Genomic DNA, 16,220 nt, shown 5'->3' with positions numbered 1-16,220 from the left:
GCTGTAGCAGAGAGTAGGGTAGTCATCTAGGGAGATCTACTAAACTAGCTCTTGAACCATCTCTTATGTGTTTTTTTTTTCTGTCTTTGTCTAACCTTTTTTTAAGTTTATTTATGGAGTCTTTAATTACTCCTGAATGGTCTGTATAGAAGCAACATTTTTCTTTCAGTGTAGCACACAGATTCCTTCTTTAAGGAATATCAGGTCTGATCTTTTCTTATTTTGAAGGACTACCTCTGAGAGGGAGGTTAGGTATTCTTGGAGGTCAGCTAAAAAGTCTTTTACTCTTTTTATATCTGAGTCAATGGCAGTTCTGAATTCTCTATAAGCCTTGTATTGTAGGGCAACAGCAGATGTCCTTGTGCTGTCCTTGTAGCACCTAGATAGCCCTAGCCCTAAGTAATTCTCAACTCCTTTTTTTTGTCTCTTACTAAGTCTTTAGCATCAGGATTCCAATCTGGACACTATCTGAACCTATACACCAAGGTCATGACTGTCTTTCAGAACTTCTAAACTTATACAGGTAGTGATCCCTGAGGCACAGTCCCAAGAAGTGTTAGGAGTATTAACATATGTAATGTTACATCATTTGTAATAGAAATCAAGCCTATCCCCACACCTATCTTGATGGAACCCAGGACAAACATGACTGAATTTCCCTCTAGGTCCCAGCTCTCAGCCCCAACAGCTAGTACATGGCTGGTGAGGGCTGAGAATTGACAGCTGTCAGGGTGGTCAGCAGCACCAGGTATGGTCCTTTCCAGCGAGGCTCGAGTGTCTGGGCTCAGTGTAGCTGCTTCCGACCTGGAACTGATGGGATGTCTCAGGGGTCTCCAGGGCATAGGCTGCTGTCAGCTGTGAGCAGATTTCTTTCTGTATCACCTGTAGGTCTTTTAGCCTGGCACACAAATCATTATTACTATGGCACTATGATATGTTGTGAAAGACCCCAGCTTAGCAGCAGTAACGCCATTTTGCAAGGCTGTACTTAAGATGACTGGTTCAGGGAAAGGTTAGAACACTGAGTATACAGCGGCTGCCAAGCAGGAGATGTTTGGTTGAAGGCCTGACAACAGGATGACTGCGGTTGAGCACCTGACAATAAGAAAAAGCCCCGGGAGAGGTCCCACACCCTGGTGGGGGGCCGAGTCAGTTGTTATGTTTCAAGAAGGTAGCTAGGAAACTTGCCCCCAGGCTAAACTCTTGGGGGGCCGAGTCAGTTGTTATGTTTCAAGAAGGTAGCTAGGAAACTTGCCCCCGGGCTAAACTCTTGGGGGGCCGAGTCAGCCGTTATGTTTCAGGAAGGTAGCTAGGAAACTTGCCCCCGGGCTGAACCCTTTGGGGGCCGAGTCAGCCGTTATGTTTCAGGAAGGTAGCTAGGAAACATTAGAATCCACCAATGATATCCCTGTAACCATGCATCTGCTTCTGTATGCTTGCTTCTGCTCCCCAAAATCCTATAAAAAAGCCCATCCTTGGTTCCGTGGGCGCGCCAGTCCCCCGAGCGACTGAAGCGCCCACAGGTACCTGTGTATCCCGACAATAAATCAAATCCTCTTGCTGATTGCATCCTGTGGTGTCTCGGCCTGGTCATTGAAGTTGGAGGGTCTCCATCCCGAGGGAAAGTTCTCCCTGAGAGCTTTTCATTTGGTGCGTTGGCCGGGAAAGGAGATCCTCCACCCAGGGACCACTGACCACCCACTGGGAGGTAAGCCGGCCGACGTCTGTCTGTCTGTCTAATTTTGTCTCGTTCTACCTTATTCTGTCTGTTCTGTGGGCGCTCAGCCAAGTCTGTTCTGTGAGCGCTCAGCCAGGTTCTGTGAGCGCTCAGCCAGGTCTGTTCTGTGAGCGCTCAGCCAGGTTGTTTGGAATTTGGGCGGGACGAAGAAGGAGCTGACGAGCTCGGACTTCTCGCCCCGCAGCCCTGGAAGACGTTCCAAGGGTGCTAGGGGCCCGACTTTTCGGGCCCCAATCTGGGACTCTGGTTAGAGGAGAAAGATCCGGACTAACGGCACCTCTGTCTGTATTTTTGGCTTTCAGAGGGCCCCAGACTTTTGCCACCTCTATCTGACTTTTTGCTTTCAGTTTGGTACCAAAGCCGTGCAGCACGCCTGTCTGTTGTTTGTTTGACTGTTGGTGTTGTTTGTTTTCTCTGTGTTCTAATCTTCCTTAGAACTAACATGGGACAGTCCCTAACAACGCCCCTAAGTCTCACTCTTGATCATTGGAAAGACGTCCACGACCGGGCACACAACCAGTCCGTCGAGGTTAAAAAAGGAAAATGGCAGACTCTCTGCACATCCGAGTGGCCCACCTTCGGAGCCGGATGGCCAGTGAATGGCACATTTAATAAGATCATTATTTTACAGGTTAAAGATCGGGTCGTCCACGGACATCCTGACCAGGTTCCTTATATTATCACTTGGGAGAGTCTCGCCTTATACCCCCCACCCTGGGCGGAACCGTTCGTGGACCCGAATTGGCCTCCCCTCAACCCCCAGCTTGTCCCCTCAGCCCCGCCCGGTTTGCTGGCCCCGTCTTCCTCTCTCTACCCCACTCTAATTAAATCAGAGCCTTCTAAGAAACCTGTCCTCCCGGCAGACTCAAACTCCCCTCTCATAGATCTTCTCTCTGAAGATCCTCCTCCCCCATATCGTTTACCTACAGGCCCGGCTGAAATGGAGGAGGCAGAGCTGCCGGCCAGATCAGTTGCCGGGCCACAGTCTGATAAGGGTTTCTCCCCTGTCGCAGGGAGATTGCGCAATAAGCGCGAGGTGATGCCAGATACAACCTCCCAGGCTTTTCCACTTAGACAGGGAACCGGTGGCCAGACCCAATACTGGCCGTTTTCAGCAGCTGACATTTACAATTGGAAACAACACAACCCTTCTTTCTCCAAAGATCCGGTGGCACTCACCGACCTAATAGAATCTGTTTTACTTACCCACCAGCCTACTTGGGATGACTGCCAACAGCTCTTACAGGCTCTCTTAACCTCAGAAGAAAAACAAAGAGTGTTCCTAGAGGCCAGAAAGCATGTTCTGGGAGATGATGGGCGTCCCACCCAGCTGCCTGAGGAAATTGATGCTGCATTCCCACTTAAGAGACCAAACTGGGATTTTAATACAGCCGAAGGTAAGGGACACCTACGCCTTTATCGCCAGTTGCTTCTAGCGGGTCTCCGAGGGGCTACACGACGCCCTACTAATTTGGCTCAGGTAAAACAGGTATTACAGGAAGCAGGGGAAACTCCCTCCACCTTTCTAGAGAGACTTAAGGAGGCCTACCGTATGTACACTCCCTATGACCCAGATGACCCAGGACAAATGACGAGTGTCTCTATGTCCTTCATCTGGCAGGCTGCTCCAGATATCAGGACTAAGTTACAGAGGTTAGAAAATTTGCAGGGCTATACATTACAGGATTTACTTAAAGAAGCTGAAAGGATTTTTAATAAGAGAGAGACACAAGAAGAAAAAGAAGATAGAGTTCGCAGAGAGAGGGAAGAGAGAGATAAAAAAAGAAACAAAGAACTAAGTCGAATCTTGGCCGCCATAGTTCAGGGCCAAGAAAGGAAGGGAGATAGGGGGGGAGCTCGAAAGGGGCTGAAGCTGGATAAAGATCAATGTGGCTATTGCAAAGAGAAAGGGCACTGGGCCAGAGAGTGCCCCAAGAAGCCTGGCGGACCCCGAAAGCCTCGACCACGAACCTCCCTCTTGGCTCTAGATAAAGATTAGGGAGGTCAGGGCCAGGAGTCCCCCCCTGAGCCCAGGGTAACGCTTAAAGTTGGGGGGCAGCCGGTTACTTTCCTGGTAGACACAGGAGCCCAGCATTCAGTCCTCACTCAAGCTTCAGGACAACTCAGCGACCGGACGGCCTGGGTACAAGGAGCTACTGGTGAGAAACAATACCGATGGACTACAGACCGCCGGGTTCAGCTGGCTACCGGTAAGGTGACCCATTCCTTCTTACATGTTCCGGACTGCCCGTACCCTCTGCTGGGCCGTGACCTGCTCACCAAACTAAAAGCACAAATTCATTTTGAGGAAGGAGGGGCCCAAATAACTGGCCCCCACGGAACTCCCCTTCAAGTTCTAACCCTACAATTAGAGGATGAATATAGACTATATGAACCGGGACAGGACAAGCCACAATCCCTAGAAATAGGCACTTGGGTCACGAATTTTCCACTGGCTTGGGCAGAGACTGGTGGGATGGGGTTGGCGCTCCAACAGCCCCCCTTAATTATACAGTTAAAGGCCACTGCAACTCCAGTCTCCATAAAACAATACCCTCTGTCACATGAAGCTTATCAAGGCATAAGGCCTCACATTACGAGGCTTCTGGATCAAGGCATCCTAGTTCCCTGCCGGTCGCCTTGGAATACGCCTCTTCTGCCTGTAAAGAAACCCGGCACTGGAGATTATAGGCCAGTACAAGACTTGAGAGAGGTCAACAAGAGGGTAGAAGATATTCATCCGACTGTTCCAAACCCTTACAATTTGCTCAGTACACTGCCCCCTACACATACTTGGTATACGGTTTTGGACCTGAAAGATGCCTTCTTTTGCCTCCGGCTGAGCCCGAAAAGCCAACCCTTATTTGCCTTTGAGTGGAAAGACCCTGAAGTAGGGCTTTCAGGACAATTAACTTGGACAAGACTGCCTCAAGGGTTTAAAAACAGCCCAACGCTCTTTGATGAGGCCTTACATCGGGACTTAGCTGACTTTAGGGTTCAGCATCCCACCCTCATACTCCTGCAATATGTAGATGACCTCCTCCTAGCGGCCACTTCTGAAACTGCATGCCAACGGGGAACTGAATCCCTCTTACAGACTTTGGGACAATTGGGCTACCGAGCCTCTGCCAAAAAGGCTCAAATTTGCCAGACCCAGGTTACTTATTTAGGCTACCAGCTAATGGACAGCGATGGCTGACCCCGGCCAGGAGACAGACTGTGGCCGGCATCCCTGCCCCCAAGAATGGCCGACAGCTACGAGAGTTCTTGGGGACAGCGGGATTCTGCCGCCTCTGGATTCCTGGGTTTGCTGAAATGGCAGCCCCTTTGTACCCCCTCACTAAACCGGGGGTGCTCTTCCAGTGGGGACCAGAGCAGCAAAAAGCATTTGAAAACATCAAACAGGCCTTATTGTCCTCCCCTGCCTTGGGTCTCCCTGATATTACCAAACCTTTTGAACTGTTCATCGATGAGAAACAGGGGTATGCTAAAGGGGTCCTAACACAAAGGTTGGGACCCTGGAAACGCCCTGTAGCCTACCTGTCTAAGAAATTGGACCCTGTGGCCTCCGGCTGGCCACCGTGCCTAAGGATGGTGGCTGCTATTGCTGTCCTGATCAAGGATGCTGGAAAATTGACTTTGGGACAGCCACTCACCATCCTAGCACCCCACGCAGTGGAGGCCTTGGTAAAGCAGCCCCCAGACCGCTGGCTCTCTAATTCCCGCATGACCCACTACCAAGCCTTGTTACTGGATGCAGAACGGGTTCAGTTTGGGCCCGTAGTCGCCCTCAATCCTGCCACCTTGCTTCCTCTACCAGAGGAGGCAGAACAACATGACCGCCTACAAATCCTCGCAGAAGTACATGGAACCAGGCCGGACCTATCGGACCAGCCTCTTCAGAATGCTGACCACACATGGTACACGGATGGCAGCAGCTTCTTGGCAGAGGGAGAGCGAAAGGCTGGAGCTGCGGTCACTACGGAGGACAAAGTAATTTGGGCAAAAGCCCTGCCTGCTGGTACCTCCGCACAACGGGCTGAACTCATCGCCTTGACTCAGGCGCTCAAGATGGCAAAAGGTAAGAGGCTAAATGTATACATACAGACAGCCGCTATGCCTTTGCCACGGCACACATCCACGGGGAGATCTACCGGAGGCGGGGGCTGCTCACATCTGAGGGTAAAGATATTAAAAATAAGGCTGAAATTCTGGCCCTCTTAGAAGCCCTATTCTTGCCCAAAAGACTGAGTATTAGGTATTGTCCAGGACACCAGAAGGGGCACAACCCAGAGGCACGAGGAAACCGGCTGGCCGATGCCACGGCGCGAGAAGTGGCCATGAGCAAACAAATCTTACCCTTAAATAGCCCAGACCAACCCACGCCCCCACCAGTGGGACAAACCAGTTGGGTTTATGCCCATGAGGACATAGAGCTCCTAGAAAAAATGGGGGCCATCTACCACCCTCAACTAAAACAGTGGGTCTACAAAGGAAAGACAGTTATGCCAATAAAAATGACTTTTGAATTGATCTCTTTTTTACACAAATTAACCCATTTGGGGTTTAAGAAGATGAAAACCTTACTAGATTGGGAAGAGATAAATCTGTGGTTTTTGAATCGGGACAAAGCGATACAAAAGGTGACTGAGAGTTGCAAAGCGTGCGCTCAGGTTAACCCGGGAAGGACCATGATTGGACAAGGAGTTCGTCCTAGGGGACACCGTCCCGGCATCCATTGGGAAATTGATTTTACTGAAATTAAACCAGGTATGTATGGATACAAGTATCTCCTAGTGTTTGTAGACACCTTCTCAGGATGGGTCGAAGCCTTCCCCACAAAGCACGAGACTGCAAAAATGGTCACCAAGAAGCTCCTCGAGGAAATCTTTCCCAGGTATGGCATGCCTCAAGCGTTGGGGTCGGACAACGGGCCCGCTTTCGTCTCCCACGTAAGTCAGTTGGTGGCCAAATTGCTGGGGATTGATTGGAAATTACATTGTGCCTATAGACCCCAGAGTTCAGGTCAGGTAGAACGCATGAATAGAACAATTAAGGAGACTTTATCCAAACTTACGCTTGCAACTGGCTCAAAGGATTGGGTGGCCCTCCTTCCCCTAGTTCTCTATCGGGCCCGGAATACCCCGGGCCCCCATGGTCTAACTCCTTTTGAAATAATGTATGGAGCACCACCCCCATTTGTCCATTTCTTTGATTCAAACATTGCTGATTTCACTGACAGCCCTTCTCTGAGGGCCCATTTACAGGCCCTACAGATTGTGCAGAAAGACGTCTGGAGACCTTTGGCCGCTGCTTACCAGGACGAGCTTGAGCATCCGGTGGTGCCACACCCGTTCCAGATTGGAGACACCGTGTGGGTGCGCAGACACCAGACCAAGAATCTCGAGCCACGGTGGAAAGGACCCTACACCGTCCTCCTGACTACCCCGACCGCCCTAAAGGTAGACGGAGTCGCAGCTTGGATCCACGCATCACACGTCAAGGCAGTCCGGTCTGAGGAATTGACTAATCACAACACTACACCCCAGACATGGAGAGTTCAGCGCACTCCAAACCCCTTAAAGTTAAAACTCCTACGTGGCTCCTCCTAGTCCTTTTGTGGCCTAGAGTCAGTGGGGGAATAAGCCCCCACCACATTTATAACATTACCTGGATAGTCACTAATCTCATGACAGGAAGGCTGGCTAATGCTACCTCCGTAAGGGGGACACTGGCCGATGCCTTCCCTCCCTTATACTTTGACCTTTGTGATGTGATAGACTACAAGTGGGAGCCTGGCACTACCCATAATTGGCATCCCTCAACCACCTACTATGGTTGCAGTCCGGCTTCCCACAGCAAAGAGATCTACGTTTGCCCTGGACACAGAGTGAGCCGGCAGTTCGGAGGGCCGGGGAGTGGGTACTGTGCCCAGTGGGGATGTGAGACTACTGGGGATGCGTATTGGAAGCCATCCTCATCTTGGGACCTGATAACTCTGAAACGAGACGGTCGGCCTCCTTACACCTTGTGTAAACGGGACGCGAAATGCAATCCCCTCGTCCTCCACTTCACCGACTCAGGTAGAAGAGCGACCTGGGACGGGCCCAAATCTTGGGGCCTGCGCTTATACGTCACAGGGACCGATCCGGTGGGTCTGTTCTCTCTAAATAGACAAGTCTCTCCCCTGGCCACTCGACCCATTGGACCCAACCCAGTTCTACCAGATCAGAAGCCTCCCTCGCTCCCGGCACAAGCCCAACCCCCGTCATTGCCTAAGGTCACCCAGGCCCCTGGTAGTACTCCCACAAGCCCCTTCTCCACAACGGGGGGCTCCACCATTTTGATCTCCCCATCGCCAGGCACCGGGGATCGATTATTCAATTTGGTGGCTGGTGCATATCTGGCTCTCAACTATTCAGACCCTTTTAGGACTCAGGAGTGCTGGTTGTGTCTCGTTTCCGGTCCGCCCTATTATGAAGGGGTAGCAGTCATTGGAAATTACACCAACCTGACTGCTGCCCCAGACAGTTGTGCCAATACCCCCAGCCACAGACTAACTCTGCCCGAGGTCTCGGGACGAGGGCTCTGCTTGGGGAATGTACCCCCCACACACCAGACCCTCTGCAACACCACTCAGAAGATTCCCATCGGGAACTACTTCCTGGCAGCCCCAAAAGGCACATACTGGGCCTGCAATACCGGACTAACACCCTGTATCTCAGCCACAGTCCTCAACCAATCCTCTGACTATTGTGTATTAGTAGAAATTTGGCCCAAAGTCACCTACCATGAATCCGAGTATATATACTCGTTTTTTTGAGAAACAGACTCGTTTTCGACGAGAGCCTGCCACCCTGACTTTAGCTTTACTCCTAGGAGGAATCACCTTGGGGGGAGTGGCCGCGGGTATAGGGACCGGGACCACTGCACTCATTGAAACTGGCCATTTCCGTCAGTTACAAGCAGCCATGAATGCAGATCTTAAAGCTATAGAAGAGTCTGTGAGTGCATTAGAAAAGTCCTTAACATCGTTGTCTGAAGTGGTCCTCCAAAATAGACGAGGGCTAGATATGTTGTTCCTCCGCGAGGGTGGATTATGTGCTGCTCTAAAAGAAGAGTGCTGTTTCTATGCAGACCATACTGGAATAGTAAGAGATAATATGGCTAAGCTTCGAGAACGCCTGGCCCAAAGACAAAAACTGTTTGATTCCCAACAGGGATGGTTCGAGGGGTGGTTTAACCGATCCCCTTGGTTTGCTACCCTCCTGTCTACCCTGATGGGACCCCTACTTATTCTTCTCCTAATTCTTCTTTTTGGACCCTGCATCCTTAATAGGCTGGTACAGTTCATGAGGGATAGACTTTCAGTCATTCAGACCCTCGTACTGACGCAGCAGTACCATAGGCTGAGACAACAAGAGACAGAAATTTCTTGACCAAGTTGAGTGAAAGATTTCACTCAAAGTTAGCAAAAAATGGGGGAATGAAAGACCCCAGCTTAGCAGCAGTAACGCCATTTTGCAAGGCTGTACTTAAGATGACTGGTTCAGGGAAAGGTTAGAACACTGAGTATACAGCGGCTGCCAAGCAGGAGATGTTTGGTTGAAGGCCTGGCAACAGGATGACTGCGGTTGAGCACCTGACAATAAGAAAAAGCCCCGGGAGAGGTCCCACACCCTGGTGGGGGGCCGAGTCAGTTGTTATGTTTCAAGAAGGTAGCTAGGAAACTTGCCCCCAGGCTAAACTCTTGGGGGGCCGAGTCAGTTGTTATGTTTCAAGAAGGTAGCTAGGAAACTTGCCCCCGGGCTAAACTCTTGGGGGGCCGAGTCAGCCGTTATGTTTCAGGAAGGTAGCTAGGAAACTTGCCCCCGGGCTGAACCCTTTGGGGGCCGAGTCAGCCATTATGTTTCAGGAAGGTAGCTAGGAAACATTAGAATCCACCAATGATATCCCTGTAACCATGCATCTGCTTCTGTATGCTTGCTTCTGCTCCCCAAAATCCTATAAAAAAGCCCATCCTTGGTTCCGTGGGCGCGCCAGTCCCCCGAGCGACTGAAGCGCCCACAGGTACCTGTGTATCCCGACAATAAATCAAATCCTCTTGCTGATTGCATCCTGTGGTGTCTCGGCCTGGTCATTGAAGTTGGAGGGTCTCCATCCCGAGGGAAAGTTCTCCCTGAGAGCTTTTCAGTTGGTTTAGTAACATCATCTAATACAGTCAGGGGAGCTGAGGCCCCATATAAGATCTCAAAGGGGGTAAGGCTGAATTCTGAAGAGAGCAAGAGGGAAGGAGTGTCACCCAGTCTGTGCCAGTCTCCATGGTCAATTTGTTTAGGGTCTCTTTTAGAGTTCTATTTATTTACTCTACCTGTCTTGAACTTTGAGGTCTGTAATTTCTAATCGACCTCTAAATATTTTGCCACACCCTGGCTTACCTTGGCAACGAAAGTAAGGCCATTGTCTGACCAGATTACCTTGGGCATTCCAGACCTGGGGAAGATTTCTTTCAGTATCTTCTTGATGATTGTAGAGGCCGTCTCTCGTTTGGTGAGGAAAGCTTCTATCTATTTCTGAAAAAGTATCTATAAGCACTAGGAGATACTTGTGATTATATTTTTCTGGTTTTATCTCAGTGAAGTTCACTTTGACTTTTTATTAAACTCTCTAGGTCTCTTTGTCCTGTTTGTTTGTTAAGCATTTACTTATTGACATATCTTATATTTTTTACTGTCTCTCTTGGCTAAAATCTTAAAGTCTATTATATATACCTTAACTACTTGGACAAACTTCTTATCTCCTAAATGAGTCCATTTCTGTATTTGGCAAAGTGAGTCTTTTCTTTGTTTTCTGGGGAGTATAGCTTTCCCCTCAAGTGTGCCATTGTCCTTTATCTTTTAAGCAATTTGGGCCTTTTTTTCTGTTGTATATTCTAAGTGAGGCCATCCCTTAGTCCAATCTCAGTTCCCAGTGGCTGTTTCTTGTAGGCCTGTAACCAGGATAGGCTTCTGTATAGCCATTTCCCGAGCCACTTTATCTGTTTTGTTATTGCCCCATGTCACTGAATCACTTCCCTCCTGATATCCTGAGCAATGAATAGTACTCACAGTTGTTGGCTTCATCAGGGCATCTAAGAGATGGCAAAGACATCTGTGGCACTGATGTGCTGGGGGGGTAGAGGTTCAGCCATCCCAGGTGACATTGTGTTGTCCACCATGGCAGCACCCACTTATCTCTGACCTTTATTTATGAAGAGAACTGTTCCCGTCTGTGGACAAGGTCCTCGGCTTTCAGCAGGGGTCAATCAGCCAGTCCCAGAGGTCTTTCCTCCACCCATGGGCTTCTGTCAGTGTTTGACACTCGTGCTGTGGTGGCTCCAGGTCCGGATTGGGCAGCAAGGTGACCAGATTGTCCCCAACCAGTGGAGAATCTAGTCCATGGCAGCTGACCAGTGGTCCCATCTTTTGGGACACTCTATCAGCCACTCTATCACAGTTTAAGTCCTGGATTGGGTGATAATTGTTAGTGTCCGGCTGGCAGGAACAGTGTGTTCCAGGCAGAAAAGCACTAAGCCATTCATCTCCCAGCATCAGTTACTGGTGTACTGAGACAGGTCTTAAGCTCCACATACACAGTCTATAGATATGTATATACATGGCCTCATCTAGCCATTTTAGCCCTCGCAAGCCAATTTGGAGAGCAATTTTCTCATGAGCAAGGGATAGGGGCAGTCAGGGATGACCATGAATTAGTGGGTGGGTTACCCGGCCCACGCCAAGGTCCACTGTTCTTCGGGCAGTCCATAAGTATTGTTCATTGTCAGTAGCTCCTTGCACTCAAAGTCTTTGGATATTGGCCCACTGGGGGGCATAGGAGCACAGAGCATTGCGTCCCTGTCCAGCACTCTAGGACCAAGAAGCTCTCCAGTGGCCCCTCTTGTTCTTTCTTGGGCAGTCCCTGACCCAGTGTCCTTTTTCTTTGTATTAGGCACACTGATCTTTAGCCAGGAATTCTCTTCTGTTGCCAGGTACTATCTTCCTAGGTTCCCTAACTACTGTGGCCAGTATATGTTCTTCTCTCATCTTTTATCTCTCTTTAGCTCTCTAACTTCCTCTTCTTTTTGTCTCTTTTCTTCTCTAATTTTTTGTTCTTTTTATCTCTTTTTTTTTTAACCTTACTTTCTCTGTAACTTATACTAACTCTCAGCAACTTAACTTAACCCTTTAAATTTCTGTAACATTCTCTTTATATCCTTTCCTTATCTTAGCCAGATTGGTGGGGCATTTTCTAGCCCCTCAGAGACCCACCCTTGGAGCCTGGTGGCAGACCTGGCACTCCCTACCTTTAGGCGTTTGAAGAGAGCAGGCAGAAGTGAGGGCCTTTCATCCATCTCTGGAACACTTTTTTTGGCCTCTAGTAGGATTCTGTCTTTCCTCGGTGGTAAAGAAGACCTGTAACAGTTACTAACAAACATCTCAAATGGGATGGTGAGAAAACAAGGGAATCTTGAGAATAGAGGTCCACTGAAGAGGGCAAATAGCATTTAGTCACACAGCTAAGCCAGGAGGCTTTCTTGGGACAAAAAGGCCTTGTGTCTGTGAAACAGAAAAGTGAGCAGAGGGGCAGCCTATCTGCTACCGGCTGTCTCTCTGGACTTAGATTTTCCCTTAAGGAGTACCTTCCTTTAGTGCCAGCTCAGTGGCTTTATCGCTCAAGAGACCCATCCTCTAAATGGCACTAGGCTTCCAGTAAGAACTAATAACAAAAGGATGGAGAGATGTTAGAACCTGGGTGTTAGATACTAAGCAGCTGACAAAAGAATTGTAACCAGTTCACCTGGGGCTTTCAGGACCTCAGTAGCAGCCCTTTACCAAACTTTCTCAGTGGGCTAAAGGCCCATGGAAAAGAAAACATTAATCCTGACCTTGGCCACAGCCAAAGCCTGAATTCTAAATTTTGACTGGCAAAACAAAACAAAGTTCTTTACAGTTTGTTGTAGATGTTTTGAAACTATTTTAGGGGCTTCTCTGTCCCCCAACCTGGGACATTTCGACCACTGGGGCAGGAACTGGCTGCTGTGGGGATAGGATCAAAGGCATTCTCCATGCTAATGATGACCAGTGAGAAAAGTAATTTAATGCTGGAGACTGACTCCTCTCTTGGAATAGGGCCAGCAGATAAGGCAGGCTCCCTAAAGAACTTCTAATGAGCACTCTCTTTCTGTGAGCAAGAGTTGAAGGTCTGGCCACTAAAAGCAGAAATTCCTTTCTTGTTCTTGTTTTCTTAGAGTCCTCCCCCACCTCACTCTCAGCCTTTTTAGATCATTCTTCCTGTAGCATTTCTAACACAGCCTGTCCCTTTTTTATAGCCTGTTGACAGCATTTCTGATCTTTTAGGCAGCTACGCACTAAGTGCCATACCGGCTGAAACTCCGCCTTTAAGATTCCTTGCTCTCAAGCAAAATTTAAATCCTTTTCTAGCTTATCTCAGCTGTCCACCGTGAGATTCCCAGAGATGGCGAACCAAGGTGTAGTAATTCACTAAGAAATCTCTCTATAGTGTTTCTTTTTACCTTAAGCCTTTTCCTTTTAAACAGCTCCTGAAGAGCCAGAAAAATTGGGTGAGACTAGAGAAGTCCCCATGCTCGCTGTAGCAGCTCCGCAGCTAATTTCGCTCCCCCCTACTGTGTGTTGCGAGCACAAGCACAGATAAAACACTATGTTTTAAAAAATTAACGTTGGCTATCAACCAACACACCGCCACTAGAGCAGGGTCCATAAAATTAAGTTTCTTACTCACTATACTTGTTTTATACTGGAGGCCTAATCTGGGGAAATTTTATTTACGAGAGGTTTCTTCCTCAAGGTTTTTGTTAATGTCTGTTTACACAACTGTTAACAGCAGCTAGGCTGATCAAGGGGAGTAAAGGGAGGGGCCTCTCTCTTTGGGGAGGAGGCTCAAGAGAGAAAGACAAAACTCCCTGGCAGAAAACAATTTCTCTCAAGCAAATTATTTTTAACTTTTAACTTAAGCACCAAGAGGACCAAGTAAAACTCTTTGACGAACAAAGCAAACAGTTTCATGATTTCAAACACAGTCGTCAGTCCAAGATTTTAAACACAGTCGTCAGTCCAAATTCAAACACAGTCGTCAGTCCAAAATTCAAAAACGAAACAAAAGCCAAAAAGACACTCGACAATACCACAGAAAACAAGCCAGACAAACGAGACCAAGACAAAGCATCTTATAACCAATTTTTACAGATGCCTGTTACCTTCAGTACCTGGCCCAAACTGCAGCTTACCCTTAGCTGCTTTTGGGATGAGATGGACCATCTGATTCCACCTCCCAACAGGATTCCAGAGTGTCCTCTTGTCCTAACGACCAAGCACACTTGTCCGCGCCTATACTTAAATAGGCAGCCGAACTCGACCTCTGACGGAGTGGGATTCCTCGTCCACTCCCGCCTAGGTAAAAGGAGCATTCCATCTCCTTTGTTCTAGAAAACCAGAGTCAGGTCCTCCTGACTGTCCACAGCCGGGCTCTCCCGACTGTTCTCCGCCCGTGGAACGTCTTCCAGGGGCTGCAGCCTTGCGGGCCCGGGGCGTCCCCCCTTCCGCAGCCAGGGGGTCCTCACGGACCACGAAGGCAGCTGCACCGAGTGGGGATACACATCCACTCTCCTAGAACAGGGCAAGAACACACATCCACCCTCCTAGCACAGGGCAGGAATACACATCCACCCTCTCAGCACAAGGCAGGAACACACATCTGCCCTCTTACCACAGGGCAGGAATACCCATCTGCCCTCTTAACACTGACCAGTACTAAGACACACATATATACACACAAGGCGGAACCAAAACAGAGACAGACACAGACTGACAAATGCGGCGCCGCTCACACAGAAACACTCAGACAAACATCCAACTCACCTCCAAGGGGTCTTCGGAGTCTGGGGCGGTCGCGAAGATCCCGGACGAGCCCCCATTATGAACGATCCCACGCAGAGAGACCCTTACTCAAGTTTTAGGAAATCGCGGACCCCAGACACAGAGAGACCATTTTGGATGTAATAAGCAAAGGCGAGGTTTATTACGGAGACCTATTACAGAGATCTCCGGGCCGACACGTATCCCGCGCAGGAGACAGAGGTGTCGGCCCCGAAACTCAAAAGTCAGAGGGTTATATAGAGAAAGAAGGCTAGGGGGGGTTGGCGTGGTTACATACAATTGGCTCATTCAAACATAGCAGTGAGAACAAAGCAGAAAGAGTATGTGTTAGAAGTCAGGGGCTTATCAGGGTCTGGAGGATGGCCCTGAGTGAGCTGGGGGGAGATGTCTTCCTGCCAGACGTCCCATGAATCAGTCCCATTAACTCAGGCTGGTTCCTGCATTCCTTTTCTTTATGGCTTGTCAGTCCTGCCTGGACAGTGTTTCCTGTGCTCCTTTATCTTTATGGCCTGCTAGTCCTGGCTGCAGGGCTTAGCCCTGGGTCTGTGGCCTTTTGGGGTTTATTCTTTTAATTTTTATATCTCTAAACCTAGAATTCGTATAATTTTCTTTTCAACCCCTTCATGCCTTCAAAACCAGTACCACCTGAGTGAGTCTTACACATAACCAAGTACAGCTGCAGCACGAGGTACAACCTTGGCTATCTCTGGGGTACAGCTTCTTTGTGTTCTCAGAAAACACTTCCCAGAAGATTTCACCTCAGTGATGCTGGTCTCTTCTTAATCACTGCTAATTTCTTAGCTCCAGTTAACCAGCATCAATTGTCCCAGTAACCTCTCTATTCTTGACTCTAAAGCCAGAGCCACATGGCCAAAGCTACCAAGTTCTGCTGCTTGCAGGAGCTGGAACATGGCCCCCTTGTTCTATTACATTATCACCAGCTTTCTGTTTTCCAACTCCTTCACTGTCTAAGCTTGGCTGTCCTGGAACTTGCTCTTAGATTTACCTGGGACTAGAGATCTGCATGGTTCTGTCTCCCGAATGGTGGAATCAAAGGTGTGTATCACCGTGCCTGGGACAAAGCTTTTCAAGGCCACTGTTCCTCAAGAGCTGGATCAAAAACCTGTGTCTCCCAGCCTCAAGATCTGGATCACAAGTGTGCCTTCCAGTTCTGGATTATAGCTCATTCCAGATTAAAAGTCCAAATGAAAGCAATAACGAGGTAACAATGCTTAACATGATATAACCATCCCTTGTTCAAATGCAAACATAAACAATAAGCCGAGCTGGGTGGGATCCTGCCCCGAGGTCACCACACTTCTGTTCTGTTGTCTCCTTGAACACAGGATTCAGCTCCGTTACACTTCCTGGTGCCCTTTATTACTTGAACCACACATTTCATATTTTTTCTATCTAAGCTTGCTGGGCTTCATCAAAGCGCTCTTCATGAGACTAAACTGCAGCAGAGTCTAAACTGGATTGTTTTGAGACCTCCTTTGTCAATGCAATTAATTTGACTCTCTTCACCT

General features: G+C 48.8%; 1 protein-coding gene across 1 annotated transcript; it reads left to right on the top strand.

Annotated features, from left to right (window-relative positions):
* The first annotated feature begins 2,180 nt into the window (after window positions 1-2,180).
* LOC148005448 (protein NYNRIN-like) lies at window positions 2,181-9,854 on the top strand. Its single transcript, XM_087555016.1, has 5 exons — window positions 2,181-3,218; window positions 3,817-3,948; window positions 5,559-5,658; window positions 5,846-9,456; window positions 9,591-9,854. The coding sequence occupies exons 1-4, from the start codon at window positions 2,181-2,183 to the stop codon at window positions 7,348-7,350; spliced, it is 2,775 nt and encodes a 924-aa protein (XP_087411142.1). The 3' UTR covers window positions 7,351-9,456; window positions 9,591-9,854.
* The last annotated feature ends 6,366 nt before the right edge of the window (window positions 9,855-16,220 follow it).

The sequence above is a fragment of the Rattus norvegicus genome, chromosome 6, assembly GCF_021556685.1.
Source record: "Rattus norvegicus strain SHRSP/BbbUtx chromosome 6, alternate assembly SHRSP_T2T, whole genome shotgun sequence".
Lineage (NCBI taxonomy): Eukaryota > Metazoa > Chordata > Mammalia > Rodentia > Muridae > Rattus > Rattus norvegicus.
The sequence above is the reverse complement of the archived record's forward strand: the minus strand, read 5'-3'. Positions and strand labels throughout refer to the sequence as shown.